This window comes from Schistocerca piceifrons, chromosome 4 (genome assembly GCF_021461385.2).
Source record: "Schistocerca piceifrons isolate TAMUIC-IGC-003096 chromosome 4, iqSchPice1.1, whole genome shotgun sequence".
Taxonomy (NCBI): Eukaryota; Metazoa; Arthropoda; class Insecta; order Orthoptera; family Acrididae; genus Schistocerca; species Schistocerca piceifrons.
The window spans coordinates 790,750,207-790,778,006 of NC_060141.1; the positions used below are offsets into that span (position 1 = coordinate 790,750,207).

The 27,800-nt window shown below is 44.2% G+C and overlaps 1 protein-coding gene across 1 annotated transcript in view; it reads right to left on the reverse strand.

The window, feature by feature from the left end:
• Positions 1-27,800, reverse strand: part of LOC124795125 (discoidin domain-containing receptor tyrosine kinase B-like) — a 275,212-nt gene that overhangs the window by 51,026 nt on the left and 196,386 nt on the right. The window contains exon 10 of the mRNA XM_047258988.1: positions 18,218-18,354. Within this exon, the coding sequence (XP_047114944.1) occupies positions 18,218-18,354 (137 nt within the window). The remainder of the gene's footprint in view (positions 1-18,217; positions 18,355-27,800) is intronic.

Consider the following 27,800-nt stretch of genomic DNA (forward strand, 5'->3'; position numbering starts at 1 on the left):
ATATAACATCAATAATGAATGGAAGTGTGCTGACGTAAGCTGTCGCCAGAACACCTGTCAGCATGTAACACGCAGCACCAAGATCGATAGTAGGCGCTGTACACAACGTCCAGATTAGTTACTATATCGAGTCTAAAGTTTCTAATAGCAAGATTACCAACACTGTATGCAGGAGGACTATTACTGATGAGCTTGTACCACAACACATGGACCTCATTCAAGTTATGTATACTGTTCATGTAAATGAAGAATCGTATTAATTCATGTATGCATTTGTGCTTTAGAAAGAGGGTCCCGGCCACCCATAACAACATCCTGTTCCTTGCTTCCTTACGGTCCAATACTCTACAGTGGCGACGAGGATACTACAGGAAGTTTACGTTCAACTGATTTCCAGGCACAACCTAACAACTTCAAAGAAGGTTTTGACTCATTGTGTTCATAGTATCCTAGATGGCGGTGTGTTTCACACATCCATAGGAATCTTTGATTAATAAATAATTTGTGGGTTTGCATTGTAGATGTCTATGTTGTAGGTCCATATTGTTTCGCAGCAGGTTTTACAGATGTCGTCTACAGCATTGTTCAGAACACTCTCCAAGATTTAACTAGATGTGCCTCGGAAAAAAACAGATGCACTTGGTACATGCGTAATGTGGCTCCAGAACACCTTTGTATCATTACTAGATATGCACTGGCTGGCATCTACCACGTCAGGAGGGCAGCTTGAAGAGGATCAGTTAAATTGTCTGCATGTTCTCCCAATCTCAAGCCTATCAATTTTCGTCTCTGGGGGCAGGCGCCTTATATAATTTGTTTACATTCCGACAGACCGAATACAGAAACTCTTCTTTGACATGTCACAAAAGACTGCGAAACATCTGGACACACTCAGGCAGTATTTGAAAGGTTGCGAAAGTTAGTGTTCGAAGCCTGCACTGCTTTGTAGAAGGGAGAGGAAGGCATACTGAATATTTATTGTTTCTGAGTTGATGATACTTTTGAGCTGAGAGCTTGTATCTGAGGTGTTTAAGTTTCGCTGCGAAGAAATATCTTCAGACTGTAACACACATTTTACAGAATTTCCTTCTGAATCAAACGTTGATAGGAGAATTACGGTTCGTACTGTTAGGTGCTTCCGTAGTCTGCTATCAGAATTTTCAGAAATAGAGGTGAAAAGATTTCAGAAAAATTTATCATTAAAAGAAACCACTGGTCTGTCATGCCTCAACGGAAACAATTTTTATGTATGTCAGCACATACCATACTGTCCTGAAAACGACCGGGCGAAATATATTTTGCAACACAGCTTCATATAGTAAGCAGAAAAAAAGAAACAAGAAATCCAAATAGTAGGTGCTCCATCAGAAAGCCGTTGAATACCGCGGAATGTCGTATTCTCAAAATCCCAAGAGTAGCATAATATTTCCTTTCCCTTACGTCTTGTGTAGTGTCCACGTTGCGCAAGTCAGAGACTGGTGCCGAAAGTCTTTCATCTCCTGCTACACTCGTGAATTATAAAAAAAAAAGTCTTTCATCCCCTGCTACACTCGTGAATTATAAAAAAACGACCGAAGCTGGGTGATTTTGGCACTCAATAAACAATGCATGACACCTTATGCAGCAGTTTACTGAGTACAGTGCCACGGCCTGGTACACTGGTTTAATCTGCCTTCGTCCCTCTGATACTATTCCAATATTCACAGTTCCTGAATAGTTGATATGATTAAAGCAAGGAACGAACAACGAGGTCGTTACGGACGGAGTTGAAGCTCAGTTTGGCGAAGGGCAAGGATGGAAATCGGCCGTATTATTTTCGAAGGAACCATGCGGGTGGTGACTGATGCGTTGCAAGCTAACAGTTTAGAGGGAAGTTTCTCTCTAGCGCAGACGGGCAGCAGAATTTATCTGGAAGGCACATTTCAAGAGTTCTACCCACGCATTCTGCAAGGAATAATTAATTAAAAGGACTAAAAGCGGTTCTGCATCGTTTTATGAAATTCAATCAGGTGTTCATTACCGTCAGTATAAATGAAGAGAGCACAATGTAAATACTGTCTATGAAACTTATTCTTAAGAAAATTTTGGGAGCATCAAAAGAAACTGCTTGTTTATTTTCATTTATTATAATTAGCCTAGTAGAATTTATGCCAGCAGACCCGCTTTTATATCTTACTAAGCGTTCTATATACAATACATTACATTAAATTCGACAAGCATGCTATAACACGCAATATTATGGTACATTTAGTAGTCATTACAGTGGAGAAAGAGAGAAAACTTAATTCCTTGATGAGTACAACAACAGAGGCTCGTTACAGGAAGGTGGATTTAAACTATGAGAGCTAGCGTAAATGGTCATGAGAGAAGAGAAGTAAGAGAGAGAGAAAAACAGGACGAATACAGTGGATGAAGATAGTGATGTGACTGAATGAGTAATGAAAAGAGCAAGAAGCATAGAAGAGAAGATGGAAACATTTGCTTCACTGTCTGGTAGGGGGAAAACAGACCAGATGCTATTACTTGTAGGGGAACTGATGCTGATAGAAGGAGGTGTTTCAGCTTCTTTTTAAAACTATCAGGACATTTAATTGCTTACAAGTAAAAAGCAGATTAGTTTTTTCCAGATGCAAACGGCAGCAACATGGAATATTCTTGTTTCACGAATGCGGAAAGCTGGGATACTAGACAAGTAAGGCCTAGTGTTTCGAATACGATGATATAACAGGTACTTAGTCGATAACGCAAAGTACATAGGTACACGTACAGTGATAAGCCGGTGAAGTGGTAGTCACAACACTTGCCTGGCCACAATGAACCTAACTTGGCGTAAAGAACACTGACAAGGCCAAACAAACAGGTGTGAAGATGTAGCCCACACAATTATTCATGGTTAGTTCTAACCGTCAGTGTTCTCACTACTTTGCAGTATTGGATTAAATCCCAATGGCAGAGGTTCGGTAGAACTAGTAATTCCACAAGTTAGCGATGATGACGTCTTGTCGGTTTATCAGCCGAGTCAAGGCGTGGTTCTTCGGCAATGTTTCGATGAGTCTCCTACTGGTCATCTTCAGGCCAAGTTTCAGGTTTATGTCCAGATCGTATCTTTATAGACGGCTGGACCGCAGTCTCTTCTGCTCTTCTGCACCGTTTGCGGCGGTTGGGCACATCCCACGGCTATAGTCGGGTGTCGCAGACGATGGAGAGGGGGTGGGCATTGTGGGACGGCGGAAGGGGGGGGGGGGGGAAGGATCCCAGCATTTTGGAAGGTCCTGGTCCTGGCGTCGCTTCCTGGTGCTGCCTGTCTATTCCATACGCTGCCTTCGGCGCTTTAACGTTCGAGTACCCTTCACGTATACTTGCTAGCGCTACAATCCATGCAGAATTCAGTTGGAAACCGCTATACTGGTGGACAAGATGATTATGGATCCGCTGCACTTTGTCACTGCAGGTTTTCTCGTTTGGCCGTGGCGAACCTTCTCACATGTTTGAGTCCCGCTGCGAAATACACCTTTACGTCCGGCCGATATACTGCTTACCACATTCCCAGCTAATGCTGTAGGGTCCAGATGTTAATTATGCCAAGCAAATTTTTGATTTTAGCCTATGAGCGGTAAATGGTTTTAATGTAGCTCTCCTCCAATATCCTGGTAAACCTCACTGTGGGCGAACCGGCATAACGAAAGAGCGCCAGATCCTACATGTCTTCTTCCACATCGCCTTCTTTCTTCTTCTTGCTCGACTGAAGAGTGCCTCTGAGTAACCGTTCTTGCGAGAAGCTTGTCTCAGGTGCTGCAGCTCCGTCGCATACGTCTAGTGCTCTGTGCACAAGGATGGTGAGAACACATTTCGGTTGTGCTGGATGGTGGCAGCCATTGGCTTTTAGTAACTGATCCGTGTGTGCCTTCTTTCTAATGACAGAATACCCCAACGTGCCATCGTTTTCCTCCTAATCAGGAAATCGACGAAAGGTTGGCATCCGTTTTCTTCTACCTCCACGGTCAACTTTATATTGTCGTGTATGCTGTTAAGATGTGCAAGGAATTTCTGCAGATTTTCTTGGGTCATGCGACCACATCACGCATGAGTCGTTCACATGTCGACAGAATGCCTTTGGTTTTAGACGCACAGCTTTGAGAGCCGTTTCCTCGAAGTGTTCCTTGTACAGAGGCTGGATCATCAAAGAGGCAGCGGAAATACGGGTCCATGATGATGTTGTCAACTGGAATAGCGGTTGTCAACTGTGCTCTGCATGGGTTGTAGCACTAGCGAGAATATGTCAAGAGCGCTCTGATGTGAAAGAGGCGAAGGCAGCGGATGGAACAGACAGATAGCACCAGGACGCGAGGCCAGGACCCTCAGCCGCGAGTCCCCCCACCAACGTCCGCAATGCCTACTACCACCACCCGCGACACCACTTCTGGAGGCGCGGATTGGATCAGCCGTTGCAGACGAGGCAGAGGAGCCAGCGTCTGTAAATACTTGAACTGAACATGAAGCTGACACTTCGCCTGAAGATGAATAGTAGGAAACTTGGTGACACGTTACTGCAGAACAATGCTTTGACTCGACTGATAATGCGAGAAGACTTGATCACCAAAATACGCTGAAACAGTCTTCCCAATATTCCATATGTTAACGTTTCACATACTGTGGAAATACAATACACAAATTTGTTATGGCATCGGTAGCAGCAACATAAAGAGTGCAAGCGATTGGGGATTGTTGGGGCTTATATCTTTATTAGCAGAAAAGAAGACAACGACTGTGCGAGGTGGACATGCCGGTTCCCGTTAGATCACCGAAGCTGAGAACCGGCACGCACGGCCAAATCTCGGACGGGTCACCGTCCGGGTATGCCAGGTGATGATAATTTCCCATTTGCCCTTCCGGCACAGGAGAGGTGGTGCCATTAAGTCGCTCATCGCCAGTCTATGAGCCAATGTCCTGGATTCAGTTCCGAACCTCTCTGCAGTGTCTCATGAAGTAAGGGCATGAGACAATATTGAAGGTGATCCGTCCGTCAGACAGGGGCATTAAGCTTGGTGGCCTCGTAGGTGCTGTTCGACAGGGGTTGGCAGCAAGTTACTCCCGTCTATCTCCAACACGAGCACGACACTGCACTACACAAGCACGCAGTAGTAACCTACACTTATCAGAAACTCTTACATACACAGCCAAAAGAGTTGCGGCAGCAGTAACACCGGTTCCCGTCATATCACCGAAGTTAAGCACTGTTGGGCTTGGCCAGCATTTGGACGGGTGACGGTCCGGCTCTGCCGAGCGCTACTTTTGTTTATTTATTTATTTACACATCAAGTTCCGTAGGACCAAATTGAGGAGAAAATCTCCAAGGTCATAGAACATGTCAGTATATGAAATTACAACACAGAAGTAATAACAGATAAAAGTAAAATGTTTATGAACCCGGAAAAAATCTATCCATAAGTTTAAGTAAACGCAATCAACAATACAACAGAATAGAAGGAGTAGCCCATGAGGAAACTCTTCAGTTTCGATTTGAAATCGAGTGAATTACTGCTAAGATTTTTGAATCCGAGAGGTAGCTTACTCTCAAGGTGTTTTCTTAGTTAGAGGGACTTCCTTTAAGCAGGTATACCTATCAGCTGTCTTCAGTCTAAAAACGGCTCAGCTCTAACACCAACTACTACAGGAATTTTTCCATGAGCGATCCCGGCACCACCCACTACATTGTCACCTGTAAGTTTTGCCAGCCTCCCCTTCCCATACCTACTGTGGTGCAGGCCATGCCTAGTGAAACCCAATCTACTGATAGACCCAACTGGTACCACTGAAATGTGGCCCATGCCCTCTGCCATCAGCGCCCTCTCCAGCCACATGTTAACGCGCCTAACTGTCGCATTAAGATGAGGTCGATCATGAAGCTGAAACAGTTGCACGAAATGCAAGCGGAATACACTCAGCCCTTCAGAGGCCAATTGAGGAGCTACTTCATCAAGCAGTCGCGGCTACGGGCATGAAAGCTGACAGTTGCTGCGAGAGTTATGGGAAGACCAGGTGCCCTTCCATATCCACCGAATGTCTGAGGTTGACATGGAGGTCGGTCGGTGCCGATGGGTCTCCCTAGGCCTGTTTGGACGTAGTTACATACACAGGTCTCTTAATAATCGAAATAAAGGTGCCTGTGGGGTCGAAAGATACGGAAAACAAATCCAATTACGCTGCTGAACCTACCCTTCTGGGTCTCCTAGCCATTCATGCCACGCGACTTTACTTTACTACGAGAATATACAGTTTACTGACGACACTAACATCAAAAGACAATTCTAAACAAACAAATCTATTAAAACTGTGTGCAGTAATCACAGAACCCTACATAAAATCTGTTTAGCGACTTCACAATGAACAGAGCAAAATTTCAGTAACAGAAAACTTGTGCCTATGAATCGAAGAGCAACAATTAAAATCTTCATAGATGCACACAATTGAACAAACTCCTATGAGCGAAGCATCAATCAGTATGATCCGCATAACAATAATTGACACCTTTCTTAAGCAAACCTTAATTACTGTTACAATTCTGAACCCTTCTAATTCCCACATGCACGCCATCATATCTCAGGCTTTCACGCGCGCTAATAGTAATTCTTCCCCTGTTGTTCCGTGCGTGTATCATTCACCTCATCCGTTAAACGAATCTCAAATCTGCAAACAACGTACCAAGCACGGCATTATATTTTCTGGCGGTGGCGCCGCTGTGGTAATCGCAGCTTTGGTGTCTCCATCTGGCGGGAAAGGGGAAAGGTTAGTCTGCATTTGTGCGGCAGTTAGTGTCTGTCTGTCGTCGGAGTGCTAGTATGTCTATCCTTTGGATCAACTTTAAAACCAGAAAATGAGAGTCTTGCCACTCCGCCAGTAACAGAACTCAGCTAGTGGTCGCCCGGTCGGGGCTGAGTTCCTGCATCTGAGTCTGCGCGTTAGGCCGCCAGTCTGCTCGAGTTGCTCGGGCAACGGTCATTGGCGGTTGGATTGTTCGTTGGTCGGTCGCACACTGGGCCACAAGATGACTTGTCCGCCTTGAGCGTCGGCGCATGTGAGGTCCCCACGTTGAGTCCATTGGGCAGCGCCGTATAGAATGGTGTAGTGGCTTCGCGGTTCACACAAGAGCAACAGGAGCGAAACCACGACATCGAGCTGGCCGGGGCGAGCTGCGATGCCGTGAGACGGGAGATCGGCTCGCCTTGCTGCGGCCGCTGAAGCGGCTGGCAGCGGACGGTTCGGGAGAGCATTGGGGGTGCTGCGCCAGGTCTTCGCCAGAAATCGCAGTTATTAGAAGTTAAAGCTACATTGTATCATTTACTTGTTGAATTCTACTTGTTTTTGCTCGTTTGTATCTTGTCCGCATTTGTTTGGCAGTTAGTTTCTGTTTGCTTGTCTATCGATCCGCCGTACGTTAATAGCTGCCTCTGTCATGTTTGTCGGATTCGGTGTTAACGAATTTATTGCTAAAGGCCGAATTCTTGAAATATGTTTCTATCTTGCCTATCATCTTGCGAGGTGGTATATGTGTAACGTAGGGCATGTTGTACATTTTATGTAAGTCTGCATTTTATGGGTTTTATTTAAATAGTCATTTTAGGTTATAAGCTTGCCACCCTTCCACCGTAAGAGTCCTTTAATAAAAAAAAATGCGCTCTCGGTCGCAAATAATTTGAGGGTTGCACCATTTCCATTCCTCTTACGGGGTGCATAGTTTACACGTTTGTGTGAGTTATTAAAAACGTTTATTTAACGTAATCTGGTGTGTTGCAGATTTGCACCAGTGTACTCTTTCAGAGGTTGTTGTGAGCGGTCGTGACTACGGCCTTGTTGGGAGGGAGCAGGCAAGCTTCTCAGCCCGAAGGCTCCTCTGTTAATATTGTTCTTTGCCTCTAAATAAAACTGTAACTTGATATTTCGAGGATGCTTTTCTGCTTATAATTTTAAACCTGTTTTGAAAAGGCTTTTGGGAATAAAATTCACATTTGTTAAATAGTGACTTGATATTTCGAGGGTGCTTTTCTGCTTATAATCTTAAATCTGTTTTCAAAAAGCTTTTAGCAATAAAATTCACATTTGTTAAAAGTAATTTTCCATCAGTTCCTTCCTGGCAACTACTTCCACGCTCACCTAGTGTGATTAAATGTATCAGTGTTCTTGACGAATCGGCAGTAAGTAAAGTAAATTCTTTAAAAAAAATTGTGAAAGTAAATTCACGACTCAAAAACCAGTATCTCCATTTATTAAATTACGAACTAATCTAATACCTATAACCTCTTTGAAGACAAAATCCCAAAAGGGAAGGTGGATGTTAGAACCTTCACATGACTGTACTTCATGGAATGCCATGTATCACTACAGTGTTGGCCACAGCTGACATTTCTGGCTGTGAGAAGCGTGTGTATCTTCGATGTTCCACACATCTCTCACGAAGGGTGCGTGTTGTTTGACCTGTGTGTGACTTCTCGCAGTTTCTGCAAGGAATCTGATACATACCCGCCTTAATACGTCCTTTACGGAGCCGAGTAAAGCTGCAATCTTGGTGGGAAGCCGGAAGATCAACTTAATACAGTGTTTCTGGAGATACGGCCTATCTTCGAGGAAAAAGCACCCACATAGGGAAAAAACGCACTTGATCCGAAGGAACTACTTTCTTCTTCCCCATCAAATGCCTACGTTCTAGGTTTTACACTGAAAGTTTGTTGCTGAGAAAATCCATTCGCCTTAAAAATGCTCTTGAGGTATGTGAGCTCATCTTCTACATCTACATCTATACTCCGCGAGCCACCTTACGGTGTGTGGCGGAGGGTACTTATTGTACCACTATCTGATCCCCCCTTCCCTGTTCCATTCACGAATTGTGCGTGGGAAGAACGACTGCTTGTAAGTCTCCGTATTTGCTCTAATTTCTCGGATCTTTTCGTTGTGATCATTACGCGAGATATATGTGGGCGGTAGTAATATGTTGCCCATCTCTTCCCGGAATGTGCTCTCTCGTAATTTCGATAATAAACCTCTCCGTATTGCGTAACGCCTTTCTTGAAGTGTCCGCCACTGGAGCTTGTTCAGCATCTCCGTAACGCTCTCGCGCTGACTAAATGTCCCCATGACGAATCGCGCTGCTTTTCGCTGGATCATGTCTATCTCTTCTATTAATCCAACCTGGTAAGGGTCCCATACTGATGAGCAATACTCAAGAATCGGACGAACAAGCGTTTTGTAAGCTACTTCTTTCGTCGATGAGTCACATTTTCTTAGAATTCTTCCTATGAATCTCAACCTGGCGCCTGCTTTTCCCACTATTTGTTTTATGTGATCATTCCACTTCAGATCGCTCCGGATAGTAACTCCTAAGTATTTTACGGTCGTTACCGCTTCCAATGATTTACCACCTATGGCATAATCGTACTGGAATGGATTTCTGCCCCTATGTATGCGCATTATATTACATTTATCTACGTTTAGGGAAAGCTGCCAGCTGTCGCACCATGCATTAATCCTCTGCAGGTCTTCCTGGAGTACGTACGATTCTTCTGATGTTGCTACTTTCTTGTAGACAACCGTGTCATCTGCAAATAGCCTCACGGAGCTACCGATGTTGTCAACTAAGTCATTTATGTATATTGTAAACAATAAAGGTCCTATCACGCTTCCTTGCGGTACTCCCGAAATTACCTCTACATCTGCAGATTTTGAACCGTTAAGAATGACATGTTGTGTTCTTTCTTCTAGGAAATCCTGAATCCAATCACAAACCTGGTCCGATATTCCGTAAGCTCGTATTTTTTTCACTAAACGTAAGTGCGGAACCGTATCAAATGCCTTCCTGAAGTCCAGCAATACGGCATCAATCTGCTCGCTAGTGTCTACGGCACTGTGAATTTCTTGGGCAAATAGGGCGAGCTGAGTTTCACATGGTCTCTGTTTGCGGAATCCATGTTGGTTATGATGAAGGAGATTTGTATTATCTAAGAACGTCATAATACGAGAACACAAAACATGTTCCATTATTCTACAACAGATTGACGTAAGCGAAATAGGCCTATAATTATTCGCATCTGATTTATGACCCTTCTTGAAAATGGGAACGACCTGCGCTTTCTTCCAGTCGCTAGGTACTTTACGTTCTTCCAGCGATCTACGATAAATTGCTGATAGAAAGGGGGCAAGTTCTTTAGCATAATCACTGTAGAATCTTAAGGGTATCTCGTCTGGTCCGGATGCTTTTCCGCTACTAAGTGATAGCAGTTGTTTTTCAATTCCGATATCGTTTATTTCAATATTTTCCATTTTGGCGTCCGTGCGACGGCTGAAGTCAGGGACCGTGTTACGATTTTCCGCAGTGAAACAGTTTCGGAACACTGAATTCAGTATTTCTGCCTTTCTTCGGTCGTCCTCTGTTTCGGTGCCATCGTGGTCAACGAGTGACTGAATAGGGGATTTAGATCCGCTTACCGATTTTACATATGACCAAAACTTTTTAGGGTTCTTGTTTAGATTGTTTGCCAATGTTTTATGTTCGAATTCGTTGAATGCTTCTCTCATTGCTCTCTTTACGCTCTTTTTCGCTTCGTTCAGCTTTTCCTTATCAGCTATGATTCGACTACTCTTAAACCTATGATGAAGCTTTCTTTGTTTCCGTAGTACCTTTCGTACATGATTGTTATACCACGGTGGATCTTTCCCCTCGCTTTGGACCTTAGTCGGTACGAACTTATCTAAGGCGTACTGGACGAAGTTTCTGAATTTTTTCCATTTTTGTTCCACATCCTCTTCCTCAGAAATGAACGTTTGATGGTGGTCACTCAGATATTCTGCGATTTGTGCCCTATCACTCTTGTTAAGCAAATATATTTTCCTTCCTTTCTTGGCATTTCTTATTACACTTGTAGTCATTGATGCAACCACTGACTTATGATCACTGATACCCTCTTCTACATTCACGGAGTCGAAAAGTTCCGGTCTATTTGTTGCTATGAGGTCTAAAACGTTAGCTTCACGAGTTGGTTCTCTAACTATCTGCTCGAAGTAATTCTCGGACAAGGCAGTCAGGATAATGTCACAAGAGTCTCTGTCCCTGGCTCCAGTTCTGATTGTGTGACTATCCCATTCTATACCTGGTAGATTGAAGTCTCTCCCAATTACAATAGTATTATCACGAAACTTCTTCACGACGTTCTGCAGGTTCTCTTTGAGGCGCTCAACTACTACGGTTGCTGATGCAGGTGGTCTATAGAAGCATCCGACTATCATATCTGACCCACCTTTGATACTTAACTTAACCCAGATTATTTCACATTCGCATTCGCTAATAACTTCACTGGATATTATTGAATTCTTTACTGCTATAAATACTCCTCCACCATTGGCGTTTATCCTATCCTTGCGGTATATATTCCATTCTGTGTCTAGGATTTCGTTACTGTTCACTTCCGGTTTTAACCAACTTTCCGTTCCTAATACTATATGCGCACTATTTCCTTCAATAAGAGATACTAATTCAGGAACCTTGCCCTGGATACTCCTGCAGTTTACCAATATTACGTTAACTTTTCCTGTTTTTGGTCTCTGAGGACGGACGTTCTTTATCAACGATGAAAATGGCCTCTCTGGTAAGCCGTCAGGAATTTTATCGTTTCGCCCAAGGGGGGTCCCTCTAACCTAAAAAACCCCCGTGTGCACGCCACACGTACTCTGCTACCCTAGTAGCTGCTTCCGGTGTGTAGCAAATGATCTTTATCGGATATACAGTGCGCCCTGTGCACTAAGTTCTTAAGGACGCGTATGGTCTGTGAAGGGTGATGGCAGCTACTGGCATAGAGGTATAGATTTGTGTGTGTTGGTTTACGATATACGGCATGTTCTAATGCGCCATCAACTTTACGCCGAGTGACAACATCCAAAAAGGGGAGGCAGCTGTCTTTTTCTGTTTCCATAATAAATTTGATATTAGCATGCATAGAATTCGAATGCTCAAGAAACCGATGTAATTCATCCATCCCTTGTGGCCGTACCACAAATGTGTCGTCCACGTACCTCCAGAAGATCGTTCGTTTAAAACAACGCGCTCAACACAGCCAGACAAGTCAACTGTGGCCGGACATTGTATTGATACAGAGCATTCCGTGAATTATAGTGATGTAAACATTCTAACATCCACTTCTTCCTTTGGGGATTCTGTCTTCAAGGACGCTATAGAGATTAGTTCACCTAATAATTTAATAAATAGAGATGATGGTTTTAAGTTGGACAAAGCATGGAATCAGGCTCTTGGGATAATTAAACTGCAGAGAAATCGTCATGGCATCGCATACATCGATAAGCGAATGGCCGGCCGGAGTGACCGTGCGGTTCTGGGCGCTACAGTCTGGAACCGAGCGACCGCTACGGTCGCAGGTTCGAATCCTGCCTCGGGCATGGATGTGTGTGATGTCCTTAGGTTAGTTAGGTTTAATTAGTTCTAAGTTCTAGGCGACTGATGACCTCAGAAGTTGAGTCGCATAGTGCTCAGAGCCATTTGAACCATTTGATAAGCGAATCGTATGTCTGTACGCCTTCACCACTGGCGGAACGTCTGTAAGTGTACCTCTTTGATGCTGACCAGCGTCTGTGACTCGAAGGCGCGTACCGCCACGGTGGAGCGTATAAGGACGCGCTTGGTACCTTCCCGTGAGTCACGAAACCCATTCTAAGCAATGCCGGGCGATCGGCGGCCTTAATTTCAGTGGAAGATATGGTATTTGCGCGGCTGCGTGCACGAAATTGAATGGGCTATTCATTGCACCGCGAGAAGTTGAAAATGCACTTGAAATTCCCGTTAAGGTAATTAAGGGTATTTTGAATAATGCACGAATAATAAACGAAGTGTTAAAAGGGCAAAATCAATGTTTATAGCACCAAAAATCAGAAGAATAAATTTACGCTTCGAAAATATACCACACAATTTATAGAATAATTCAGTTGTAGTTTGTTGTGGTCAGAAGCCCGACAGAGAGGAAAGGAAACAATGGAACGAAAACTTGAATCAATAACATCTAAATTAGATTAACTTACGCTCACACAAATTTGTTTTCCATATGGATGTGTATCATTAAATCACACAAATGGGATTTACTGAACACATAACTACTGCAATGACTGCACGAGCTAATGATAGCCAGAAGACATAACCAAACATAAAAAACCACACACACACACTCAGCCAATGAAAAATCAAGAACATAATCAATCCCCTCGTCCTATACGCTACATAACACTAGTGCAGCGTCTATTTCCTGTAAGTACACAGTTGGCCGTATAGTAGGCACTCTTAAAAACTAACTCGCAACGGCGTTGAGAAGCCCTGTATGTATGTTGTAAGTAGGCTGTTTAGGTTTTTATGTTGGTAACGCCACATGGCGCTCTATATGAAAGTCACTGACTGTGCAGTGTGACGTCTGTGGCTCGTTGGCATTGTTGGAATTGTGAACAGCGCGTAGCATTGCGCAGTTGGAGGTGAGCCGCCAGCAGTGGAGGATGTGGGAAGTGAGATGGCGGAGTTTTGAGTGCGGATGATCCGGACGTGCGTCCATCAGAGAGAGTAGATTTGTAAGACTGGATGTCATGAACAGATATATATATATATATATATATATATATTATTATGACTTTTGAACACTATTAAGGTAAATACATTGTTTGTTCCCTATCAAAATCTTTCATTTGGTAACTACGCCTATCAGAAGTTAGTTCCTTCAGTAGTTAGAATCTTTGATTTAGCTGGCAGTATTGGCGCTCGCTGTATTGCAGTAGTTCGAGTAACGAAGATTTTTGAGGTAAGTGATTCATGAAAGGTATAGGTTATTGTTAGTCAGGGCCATTCTTTTGTAGGGATTATTGAAAGTCAGATTGCGTTGCGCTAAAAACACTGTGTGTCAGTTTAGTGATGATCAGAATAAGTAAAGAGAGAAATGTCTGAGTACGTTCAGTTTTGCTCAGCTATTTGAAACTCAAATAACGTAAGGGGTTAATCAGCACAGTAATTCACTAATGTGTACGGCACCACTAATGTGTACCGTCGCCGTTCACGCTTTCTAAGAATAGACTCCTAAACACTGGCCCACCCGACCTCTTTGCATCTGGATCCGCCACTCACGTTGTCGGACGCCAACGCCAGGTCTCCACTGGCGTTCTCTACGTCTAGCTGTTCCAGACCGACTTCGAGACGGAGCTGTCGTTAATCAAGAACAACATCGAACGGCATGTCCTCCGTGTGCTTGACGCCGCTCTCTGAGTCAGCCAGAAACCGTAGCTGCAGGCTCCGTCTGTTCCAGTCCTCACCGCAAGACTCTAAGAGCGGACAACACGGGACGCAAGGCAACAGGGGGCGACGTCCTCCATGCGCTCGACCGCGCTGTCGGTGTGTTGTCAGCCAGCGGCCGTCAGTCAACGTCCCGGACCTTGGCTGCAAACTCCGACTCGTCCGCTGCCCGACACAAGCCTCATTAACCGTGCCGCGCGGAGAGGCCGCGCGGTTTGAGGCGCCATGTCACGGATTGCGCAGCCCCTCCCGCCGGATGTTCGACTCCCCATGGGCCATGGGTGTGTGTTTCGTTCTTAGCATAAGTTAGTTTAAGTAGGGCGTAAGTCTAGGGACCGATGAGCTCAGCAGTTTGATCCCTTAGCACTTCACATACATTTGATCATTCATTAACCGCTCGCGTGATCACTCGCTGGAGTCAGGTTTACAGTGGTGATACGTCTCCGTGACCTCATTATGACGTGGAAGTGCCAAATTTCCATCGTTAGGGATGTCTATCGCTTTCGTGGTCGTACCGAGTTTCCCATGGAACTAACGTCACATCTGGTACACTTGCTGGCGTGACATAACGATTCTTACAAAAAGAATGTGACTGGTTGCTGCTTTCAATGCCTAATTATTTCCAGACGTGAAAGTTACGCTCATTTCCGTAATGCTGTCTGCAGTTGCACAGCCATTATGTGTGCCTCAATACTATTATTAAATTGACAGGTATTTATGAATTACACAGTAATTGTTAAGTCATATCTTGCTTCTTACTATTCGATTTAACCTGTTTATTAAATTCATTGTAACTGATCTGTTTATTCATTTTAGGACAACATACACAACACATTGTTGTCTACAGAATGAAATTTGACTCTGCAGAGGAGTGTGCGCTGGTATGAAACTTGCTTGCAGAAAAACTGTGTGTAGGACCGAGACTTGAACTCGGGACCTTTGCCTTTGGCGGGCAAGTATTCTACCATCTTTTTTTATGATACAATGATCTTTATTGAAAAAACTATATATATGCAACACTTCTTCAGGGTGTAATTTAAACTAATACAAATGATTGTTAGCTTGACAAAAACATTAGAAAAACATTAAATACAACAAGATATAACACATTCTGTCTTCTTCCTTTTTTTATGTACGAGAACGTGGATAAGGGTGTTGCATCATGTGACGGGTTAACATGGCACACTCCAACTTTGAGGGGGGTCAAGGAAGACGCTGCGGAGATAACCGACAGAAATTTGTCGGTAAGATGGTTTTCGGGTGAGGGTGCTATGCCCGGCCACAACTTTGTACAAGAAGTCGAGGACTGTATGCGGACCACTCTGAAAGAGGCATTGTAAAGCCTGTCCAAAATGGCTCTGAGCACTATGGGACTTAACATCTGTGGTCATCAGTCCCCTAGAACAGTCCCCTAGAATGCTACCGCACGACCACGAGCTCCGGACTGTAAAGCCTGTCCTCAAAACCAGATGAGTGTATGGTGCTTAGCGGGAGGGTAGTGAAATGTCTGGGGCAACAACAAGAAATCTGTGGTTACCGTCGTTGGGGGCACGGAGGTTTGCCCACGTTTCGTAGGATGAGGAGTCAAACCTTTCGTTTTGGGGGGCACGTAAGACGGTGCTCGTCTGTGTCTTCGAGATGACAGTCGGGGCAGAGTGGGGAGGTGGCCAGTCCTATGCGATAAAGTCGACTACGAGCCGGTAATTTGCCATAGACTACAACATACCAGAGTGCAGACGAAGACGACGGTAAAAACGGTGCATGTACACACCCCAAACCGTTCGCCAGTTAATGTCAGGGTGCTGTAGCATCATGGGGTCGCAAGGGTTGGACAGCATAAACAAACGATAATTGTATTTTGTACGGGAAGGACGGGTGACTGGAAGATCGACCCGAACGCAGCTGAGTTATATGAAACAATTGGCGACATGGTACAATAATGGAGAAATAGGTGCCACATTGATCGGTGGATCGAGAGAAGCTGGTCGGAGGATATCTAAGAGACTGCGTGTTAAGGACGGAACCGGCCCCCGGCAGTGCTGCAACACAGTATAGACGAAGAGTGCAGAAGATCGTGCCCGCACGTTGACGAGTCCGAGGCCACCTTTTGCAGGAGGCAGTGTTAGAGTGTTGTAGCTGACTTTAGAAGGTGCTCCTGCTGACATAAAATATGCAACGGCTGATTGGATTCGGCGGCCAAGGAGTTACGGCATTGGGAGGACCTGGGCGACGTGTACCAGTTTAGGGGCGAGATACATGTTCGCATAGGACACACGTTGGAGTTGGTTTAAGTTACGGTGCACTTGACCGCGAACATGGTACCGAATCGACTGCAAAAGCCACCGGTAAGCGAGGGCCACTGCGCGGTGTGTGGAGCTCGTAAATTTTTATACCCAAGTAACGAAAGGTGGCACTGACTGGGAGTGGGGTCGGCACCATAACCGGTAGGCCTCACCCAATGTGCATCATAGTCGATTTGCGTACATAAAGAATGCTACCCGAATTACGTCCATACTTGTGGATTCATTGGATGGCGTCACTGAGTTCCGTGGAGGAGCAGGTGAGAAATACGTCGTCCGCATAAGCCCTGCAGTGAAAGGTGCAGTCACGCAAAGTGAGACCCTATAGTCTAGAGGTAAGACCAGTGATGAGGGTCTCAAACGCAATGGAATAGACATAAGGCATCCTTGACGCACAGAGCGGCGTATAGGAATCGGTCCTACAAGCCTCCCATTGACTTGTACCATCGAGACCACGGGAGGTAGTAACCGGCGAATGGCATCGACAAAGAGTAATGGCAACCCCATACGTGTCCCCACCATGAGGAGGAATGGAAAGCGATCAAAGGCACTCGTAAAATCGATGGATACCAGTGCGGCACGAAGGTGACAAACAGCCGCCAGCGCGATAAGGTCGCCGCATTCTCCTAGAGCTGTTTGTATGGGGCCCCTCAACCACTTGCAGTCTGCTCCGGTGAAAGGACCGTAGGTAAGATGGTGCGTATGCGCGCTGCTAAAAGACTTGCATAGATTTTATACTCTGCATTCATTAATGTAAGGAGGCGATATGCAGAGACATGGGACCCTCCCTTCAGCATAGGCACTGGTAGAAGAATGCCAGTGACGAATTCAGGTGGAATTGGGAAGGACGGAGTAAAGAGTTCCTGAATCATTTCCGTCCAGCGAGAGGAAGCATTAAGGTGGTGAACGCCCGGTAAAACACGGGGAGACCATCTGGTCCTGGTGATTTGTTCTTGGCCCCCTTGTTGATCGCATTTACCACCTCTTCTGGGTTGATTGCAGTCACCATGGACGTTGACTCCGTACGGTGAGGGTCCGATCAGGGGAAGGACGGAGATCATCAGGAAGTGGCGGTGCGACGAAACACCATCCACAATCCATGCGGCATCCGACCATCGTCGTCGACGTCGACTTTTCGTCCCCAGCATCACGACCTCCGACGGTGTTCACCACACAACACAGGCGGTGTCTGCCGTTTCTGAAGATTATCACCAATTTTATAACGCAATAAATTAATTATTTTCAAATGTGTCACATTATTTTTTGCCGTGATTTTGTAGTATCAGAACAGCTTCTCCGTTTCTTGGATACAAATATGATATGTACAAAAATAGACTGTTTTTTGATTCTCCTGACAAATGTGAGATCTGACACTTAGAATGTTTAACATTTACATTCTTCAATTACATTTGGAAGTCTAAATACTGTGCCCTCGCGGTTTTCGATAGGATATTTCGTGGCAGCAGTTATCTCAACACTGTGTTTGTACTATGGCATGTACAGTTGCTGGAGTAAGGTTTTCTCTTCTGAGAGAAACAACTGCCTCTAGTTAGTCAAAGTATCAGCCGAGTGCCGGGAGCAGGCTGCTGGTACTGACCTTCTTGCCCTTGGACGCAGTCTTGTTGTCCCTGGAAAGCAGGCTGCCCGTGTCCTTGAGACTGACCGCGGGGGAGGGCGACGGCGCAGCAGGAGGCCGCACCCCTGTGTCAGGCACGGCGTAGTCGTGGACCGGCTCTGCAACAACACGACCACTGGAGTACAGCATCCACTGTCCACTCGAAGAAAACTCAACAGCTGTGTGGGCTGGGATTATCAGTCCAAACAGAAAAGAAGGCAACAAAGCTTAGCACGACTACTTTGTATCAGGTTACCACTCAGCTGTAGAACCTTTAACCCGCCAAAAATCAGCATTTGTTTGTTTCACTTAGTACCACTGGTGTTATGAAGACCTCAAGTAACTTACACGCGCTGTATCAATATTATTTTAATGAACTAACATAAAAATGTACACTACTGGCCATTAAAATTGCTACACCAAGGCGAAATGCAGATGATAAACGGGTATTCATTGGGGAAATATATCATACTAGAACTGACATGTGATTACATTCCCACGCAATTTGGGTGCATAGATACTGAGAAATCTGTACCCAGAACAACCACCTCTGGCCATAATAACGGCCTTGATACGCCTGGGCTTTGAGTCAAACAGAGCTTGGATGACGTGTACAGGTACAGCTGCCCGTGCAGCTTCAACACGATACCATCAAGAGTAGTGACTGGCGTATTGTGACGAGCCAGTTGCTCGGCCACCATTGACCAGACGTTTTCAGTTGGTGAGAGATCTGGAGAATGTGCTGGCCAGGGCAGCAGTCGAACATTTTCTGTATCCGGAAAGGCCAGTACAGGACCTGCAACGTGCGATCGTGCATTATCCTGCTGAAATGTAGGGTTTCACAGGGATCGAATTAAGGGTAGAGCCACGGGTAGTAACACATCTGAAATGTAACGTACACTGTTCATAAGTGCCGTCAATGCGAACAAGAGGTGACCGAGACATGTAACCAATACCATCACGCCTGGCGACACGCCAGTATGGTGATGACGAGTACACGCTTCCAATGTGCGTTCACGGCGATGTCGCCAAACACGGATGCGACCTTCATGATGCTGTAAACAGAACCTGGATTCATCCGAAAATATGACGTTTTGCCATTCGTGCACCCAGGTTCGTCGTTGAGTACACCATCGCAGGCGCTCCAGTTTGTGATGCAGCGTCAAGGGTAACCGCAGCCATGGTCTTGGAATCCAGCACGGCGTTCCGTGTTACGCTCCTGAACCCACCGATTCCATATTCTGCTAACAGTCACTGGATCTCGAGCAACGCGAGCAGCAATGTCGCGATACGATAAACTGCAGTCGCGATAGGCTACAATCCCACCTTTATCAAAGTCGGAAACGTGATGGTGCGCATTTCTCCTCCTTACACGAGACATCACAACAACGTTTCACCAGGCAACGATAGTCAACTGCTGTTTGTGTATGAGAAATCGGTTGGAAACTTTCCTCACGTCAGCACGTTGTAGGTGTCGCCACCGGCGTCAACCTTGTGTGAATGCTCTGAAAAGCTAATCATTTGCATATCACAGCATTGTCGTCCTGTCGGTCAAATTTCGCGTCTGTAGCACGTCATCTTCGTGGTGTAGCAGTTTTAATGGCCAGTACTGTATATTACAGCTGTTCAGCATTACAGTCGTCATTCTATTTTCGTAACTGTTGCATACAAGAAGCAAGAAACAAATTAGGTTGCAGTCATATTCACTACGGTGGTACCCACTGCAAGAAGCATGAATAAATTTTATTGTGTTGTAAATACAAAACTGTAATTGTATACAACTGATTCAGAGGGAAAAAGTCATATACTTTGAAAATCGTAGCGTTGATAACAAGGGAGGAGATAAATTTCGAATGTGTTTACGGGGTCACATTGACACCAGTGGTACCAGGAAGGGTACAACAACTGAGGAGGCACGAAACCTTAACAATGGGTACAAAAATATCTGGGAAATAATATTCACACTGTTGCATGTATTTCATGTAACCGTCATTATTCTGTTTTCATAAACGTTACTTTAAAGAAACAATCAAACAATTTACAGTGGGGTCATACTGATCCCAGTGGTACTCGGTTGAAAAAAACATATAAATAAATTTTAATCTTCTGTAAAAACAAAAACGAACAAAACGTCATTCGAGACGATTCACTCACAGTGAGAAAGTCACATATTTAGAAAACAATGGTTTCGAAAACGAGGCTGATGTATATTTCCAAAGAGGTGAAGGGGTCACACTGACCCCAGTGGTACTACAACGGTTAAAATGATTCATAAGCTCTTGGAAATTGTAAGAATACTTTAATATTGTTCCTTACCCTGCCACAGCATCTACAGTAAACTTTCTCGAGTGCGCAGAGCGTAATTGTTAGAGAGTTGTGTGTAGGTTTCGTGGTAGACGCTACATACAGCGCCGGAGTCGTGACATGCAAAATCTCTGACTGCCATATTTGACATAAACGATTAAGGATCTCATTACAGAAGAAGTATATTTACATAAGTGCGACCAGTTTCAGTGTGAGGTAGATAATTTGTGTGATGAAATTTCCGCATTCCTGCGTCATGTCGCGAGATCATATTGTGTCACGAGAGCAATAGTCAGCAGTCGCGATATGGTTACGCATGCGGGAAAAATCATTGGCGCCAGTTTTAGGACGAACGAACGTAAATTGCGAGTATTGTGTTAACCACCCGGAACAAACGACCTGAACAGCGATTTCTGCGTGGTTGTGAGGTTAGTAATCGAACAAAGTGATAGCACGGCAATAGATTTCATTGTACTCCGAACAGATCACGTGGCGGAAGTGTCACTGACCAGTTACAAGTATTGTTGGAACAAATCACTTGTAAACAGTGCTGCCCGTATTACTGTGTCTTACTGGTAGAATATACATGCATCTGTATGGAATCTTTGTGGTCCTTCTTGTGTGAATGCTCCCCTAACTCTCAACTAATTAATGAACATTATAGGATTAAACTTAAGTTGACGCTGGCAGTCTCAACACAATTAGCGAGGAACGGAAACATGTACGTAACATTTAGGGATATCGTCATAAAATATCCAGTACACACACCTGTGTATTTTGTAACACTGTGAGCAGAAATCGTTTGTTTGAGTAGAGGTCTTTTAAATCCATGGGTCGCTGGTAGAATTTTGTTTGACCTTCTCTGCATGTATGGCTTAAGGGTCCTGCAAAAGCACCAATATAGTGGCCAAGCGACCGACCGATTTCCGGGCAGCCTACAAGCCTACAAATATCCCGACCGACTATACTCAGATAACACAGCGCCGCCCTGTTGCTGAATTCGTTTACCATTGCGATAATGAAGGTTATGTTTTACGAGATCCCGATTGGTTTTACACAGAAACAAAACCTGGGGTTCGCCTTCACTCTTTTAGAAGTAACAAGGACAAAAATAGCCGAGAGATTGTTGTTGGCAAAGGAGTGGCCAATGTAAAGAAAGAAAATTATCCACGCTCCGTTACTTAAGGAGCTGGGAGTCTGTGATTTTCCTAATTATAGAAGAAAGTATGAAACATGTTTTTTGGCAGTGCTGAACATCACCAAGCCATTGTCATCTAAAACTGATACAGTCATGAGAGAGGCTATAAGCAGCAAGGACAACCTATTAACTATTCAATGGCTCAAAGGGCTCTAAGCACTATGGGTCGTAACATCTGAGGTCATCAGTCCCCTAGACGCAGAACTACTTAAACATAACCAACCTAAGGACATCACTCACATCCATGACCGAGGCAGGATTCGAACTTGCGACCGTAGCAGCAGCGCGGTTCCGGATTGAAGCGCCTAGAACCGCTCGGCTACACCGGTGGGCTCCTATTAGCTACATTTTGGTTTCCAGCCACTGGCAAAGTTTACGATGATTTCAAATGCAGTTAAGTTGTATCCCCATAATTACTGTCTAGAATGATTCCTAAAACCAGTAACGTGTTTTGTAGTTGGCTGAGGAATTACACCATGTTAAAGGACAATAAATAAAGCTAAAGATGTCCATGTACACTTCGTTAGTTTATTTATGTATGTTGCACAAAATATGCCTCTGTAATTTTAAAAAAGTGGAAGGAAGGAAGAGGACAAATGTTAGTGGCGCACATCATTTAATAAATACAACAAAAGATAACAGAAAAACGAACCTAGCCGAGCGGTCTAAGGCGCTGCAGTCATAGACTGTGCGGCTGGTCCCGGCGGAGGTTCGAATCCTCCCTCGGGCATGGGTGTGTGTGTTTGTCCTAATTTAGGTTAACTGGTGTGTAAGCTTAGGGACTGACGACCTTAGCAGTTAAGTCCCATAAGATTTCACACACATTTGAACATTTTTGAAAAACGAACCGTTTAGCAACTGTTAGAACGGTCAAAAAATCCTATATATTACACTTCATATCAGAAGGGGCTGGATTTTTTTAACACGTTTAAGGACGAAAAAAGTATATTTTAAGAATAAAAGCCCACTGGCTGCCTCTAATTCGGGTTTTAGGTTTTACTTCCCGTGAGTATCGATAGTGAAATCTAAGTTTAATCTGTCTGTATTTTTAGATCGTATTAGGTTAAGTGTCGGAAATAAAACTATACACCGAAATACAGAATGTCGACGGACTTTTATTCATAAAATATATAGCTCTTATACTCTCTCAATGCGCCACATGAAACTATTATGGATTCGTTAAAAAATGAAGCAAGTTCTACGTCTCTTGTATCGAATGCAATACACCTCGCAGGATGTGTTCTCAGAGACATCTACAGTCTTTCAATCTTTCCAGAAGCTCTGTCAAAGTTTCGTCCGCTTCACACACTGTCAGGTATATGGGAACAGCACGTCATCCGACGCACAGCGATAAATGACGAGCATTTTTCGGTCGGTTGGCACTACAACGCTGCACACGGCAGAGTTTGTAGGGTGAAGGTGCGGGGGTTCAGGAGCCGATTGGTCGTATCCGAACGACAGCCCCACAAGAAAAGTTTGTCGGTCGATTTATCGGTCGGTCGATTGGTCGGTTGGTGCGGTTGTTGGGCCATGTGAGGTGAGGCGCGGCTGCTTGCGCTGCGGGTTGCAGGCCTGCCACTGGCGGGTAGGCCCGTACCCGGACGCCTCTGTTCGCTGGCTCTCCTCATTCTGGCGAAGCTCGTGAAAATATCCTAACCAATGTTGTAGAACACACTAAGGCTGCAAGAGCTATTTCGTTCTAGCAGTGTACTTTTACACTTCTACACAAAATACGAGGGTTGCCCAGTAAGTAACGCAGCACATTTTTTTCTCAGCCGAAAACAATGCTACGAATGCGAAACCTTACGTGTGTATTATTTGAATTCTCCTGAGTGAGCGCGCCAAGTTTCCGTCACTTCCGATTGATAGCGTAGTTGCAGGACAATTTCAAAATGGCCTCTGTAGGTGATGTACATTACAAGAACGTGTCGTCATTGAATTTCTCACTGTGGGGAACATTCACAAACGCTTGTGCAAAGTCTACGGAGCATATGTTGGGCACGAAGGGTGAGGACATCGGAAGGCGGTTCGGCGGAGCTCCATGATTTGCAGCGGTAGGGGGGACCATCCACGGCTGTCACACCTGACAGCCCTGACCTAGCCCCCCTCGGACATCCACTTGTTTGGGCCATTAAAGGACGCCATTTTGAGGATGGTGAGGAGGTGATCCACATAGTGAAGCACTGGCTCCGCCACTAGGATAAGGACTGGTACCGACAGGGCATACACGCCGTTGTTTGGCGCTAGAGGAAGGCCATAGAACGGGATGCACATTACGTGGAAAAATAGGGTGTTTAGATAAAACATCATCCTTTCGTTTATGCAGTTGTCATTATATTCGATAAAGAATTGTTTCAATAAAGAATTTTTGAAGAAAAAATGCCGTACATTTTTTTTTTGGGCGGTGGTGAGGGGGTGTGGGGGGAGGGAGGGCGGGCACCTCTCTTATTGAAAGAAATTTAATCAGAAATTACATTAAATATAAACATAGCTACCATGAAATACTCGGCTGGGTGACAGTCTCTAAAAACAAGAGGCAGGTGGCTTTGGTTTCTTATAATCTCTCTCTATCCGATTCAGGCTAAAATAATTATTATTCGTTCTGTACTTAAATGAAAGTAAATGAAGCAATTTTCCCGTAACCAGTATCAGTGAGAAACTTACCAAGTAGTTCGGTGTAAGCAGAAAGTCATTCACATTAGGACTCATTCCTTTTTTCGGGCGTAACAAGTCCTGCGAGACTGAATTTACGTTGTGTCGACGCATTAGCACAAGTAATGGCTAAAAGCGTGTGTGCTATTCTAACAAAGCTTTGAAAAGCAATGCTGCTGTAATTTCCACCAGGAATCCAACATATTTGTCTCATCGCTGCGTGGCTTGCCTGACGTTAGGTGCACTCTCATCTCGTCTTCAGGATTTTTTTTTTTTTTTTTTTGGTCATCAGTCTACTGACTGGTTTGATGCTGCCCGCCACGAATTCCTTTCCTGTGCTAACCTCTTCATCTCAGAGTAGCACTTGCAACCTACGCCCTCAATTATTTGCTTGACGTATTCCAATCTCTGTCTTCCTCTACAGTTTTTGCCCTCTACAGCTCCCTCTAGTACCATGGAAGTCATTCCTTCATGTCTTAGCAGATATCCTATCATCCTGTCCCTTCTCCTTATCAGTGTTTTCGACATATTCCTTTCCTCTCAGATTCTGCGTAGAACCTCCTCATTCCTTACCTTATCAGTCCACCTAATTTTCAACATTCGTCTATAGCACCACATCTCAAATGCTTCGATTGTCTTCTGTTCCGGTTTTCCCACAGTCCATGTTTCACTACCATACAATGCTGTACTCCAGACGTGCATCCTCAGAAATTTCTTCCTCAAATTAAGGTCGGTATTTGATATTAGTAGACTTCTCTTGGCCAGAAATGCCTTTTTTCCATAGCGAGTCTGGTTTTTATGTCCTCCTTGCTCCGTCCGTCATTGGTTACTTTACTGCCTAGGTAGCAGAATTCCTTAACTTCATTGACTTCGTGACCATCAATCCTGATGTTAAGTTTCTCGCTGTTCTCATTTCTACTACTTCTCATTACCTTCGTCTTTCTCCGATTTACTCTCAAACCATACTGTGTACTCATTAGACTGTTCATTCCGTTCAGCAGATCATTTAATTCTTCTTCACTTTCACTCAGGATAGCAATGTCATCAGCGAATCGTATCATTGATACATCATTGCTTCCTCGATGTACAGATTGAAGAGTAGGGGCGAAAGGCTACAGCCATGTCTTACGCCCTTCTTAATACGAGCACTTCGTTCTTGATCGTCCACTCTTATTATTCCCTCTTGGTTGGATACATACTGAAATTCTCGGATATGTTGTTCTCTGAAGTCTAGTCTCCAAATCTCCTCTTCGTGGACAACGAGCTTTTATTCTCCGACGTGGTTTCAGTTTGTACATCAAAAAATTTCGCACAAATGCGAGTAGGGCTCGGGCTCTCACGGTTCCGTACAAACTAACAATTGGAAAGATTGTAAAGATAATTTCGTGTGGCCTAATGTCCTAGTGCAAGTCTTTCTGTTGGACGCCACTTCGGCGACCTGCATACCCCTGACCTCCCCCAGCTATTCAACGGGGGAGAGAGTACTTACAGTTTAACGTGCACTCCCAGTCACATGTAACTTCTGGCGGCTCTTCCCATCGTTGACAGGTGACCGCTAGGCGAAAATCAAGACTAAAAATTCCGTGGCCAGACCATGACTTGACACTGCGACTTCTAGGTTTCCAGGAGCGTGCTTTGCCGCTACAACGGCAGACAACCTAGATCGACATGTTTATAGACCATCTTTCATGAGAGAGTTTCCGAGTAGTGAAATAAGTAAGATATATGGACATACCTTTTTGCTACATTGATATATATGCTTAATTTATTTACACCGCCAAAAAAGTACATCTCAGTACTTATGTAACAACAACGACGCTGTACTATTGTACATATAAGTTTTTCTTTCTTCTGATTTTTCGATAAAATTGTGTAATTGATGTTCTGATTTCATTTCTTTTTTGTTTCATGCCATTGTGTTAAGAAATGTGTAGACAAGTTTCAATGTGAATATTAATGATTATGTCAAATGTCAAGCAATATTGTAATAGAATTCAAATGTAACAAATGTTGAAGCTGTTGTAAGATGCTTAAAATTGTAACTGTGTGTCTCGTCCATACGTAGGAAATGTGTTAAAATATGTAGAATGCAAAACCTCGGGTGAATACCCGGCCTGTCAGGGAGCGGCAAAAGGTGGATGGCAGGCGAGCGCGGGAAAATGCACGCGGGGACTGCACGGCACAACGGGCTCACCAGTTAGTTGGAGTTTGGCACTGGTTTGAGCAACACCTTCAGGAGCGAGGAGGCTCTCCTGGAGGACATAGCTTCACTGAGTCTCGGGTATGCCGTTCCAACGCCCACACAGCATGGCAAAATTCCATAGGCACTAAATGGAAAGTATTACGACGCTAAGAAGAATTAAAGTGCCGATACATCAAGAGCCATAGCTGTGGTTGTATGTGTGCCCTGTGCCTCGCCATCACGCCGCCCGCCAGCCGCTGCATCGATACAAGCAGATTGAAACTTTTAGTACTGTATTCGTATGGATCAGGGAGTGAACTGTGCAATAATAACCTAAATTTTACCAGAACTTTCCCATCATTTAATTATCATCACAACTAACCTAGACAGGGTCCTTTCCAAATGTTGTGCAATCCGAGTGTCCCGAAATGAAAATTAAAATTTGTGTTAATAATAACTATCTGCAGAGCTATGTTAGAATGTTGTTTAAAGAAATGTTTTGTTAATGAACCAGTAAATGAATAACGAAGGTCTAATGAAGTTTATTATTTCGAGACAGATTTAAAGGCATTTAAATGAGCAGTAAATAAGATATAGAGAGTAGTAACTTACATACTGGAAATCTTGAACGCATAATAATTTGAGTAATCAATTTTTTTAATACAGTGATCATAACAGTTTGAGGGTCCCCCCCCCCCCTTTTTTATTCATTTGAATTCTGATGTGTTCTAAATTGGTTTGACCAGCAAAAGTTAAAGTCAATATAAAATTAAAAATTTATCAGTGTTTTATCAAAGTTGACATTTTGTGTGTGGCACGAAAGTGATATTTCTAGGGTAACCTATGCCCGATTTTAATCAGATTAATAGACAGTATAAAGTTTTGTAGTATACATTGTAGTGTAGTGTTATGTATTCATGGTTTTTTCCATATCAGTACAGAACGTGAAACTATCAGTTCAATAGATTTTCTGGTTCTAAAATTCTACTATATTATGCAGTGTTACTACTTGTTGTTTTGCGTGAATATATACCAACTTGTACAAGGAAGAAACTCAGTTAATGCCTAATTTGGCTGGCGACCGCATTATTATTAAATTGGTAGCATCTTCAGTGTTGCATTTGGTCCATACTGACTTGTAATTGCGTTTCGAACTTGCTCGACGGATCATTGTTATTACAGAGGGGGTATAAGTCTGATTTGCCACCATTCAGGTACACGCGGTCGAT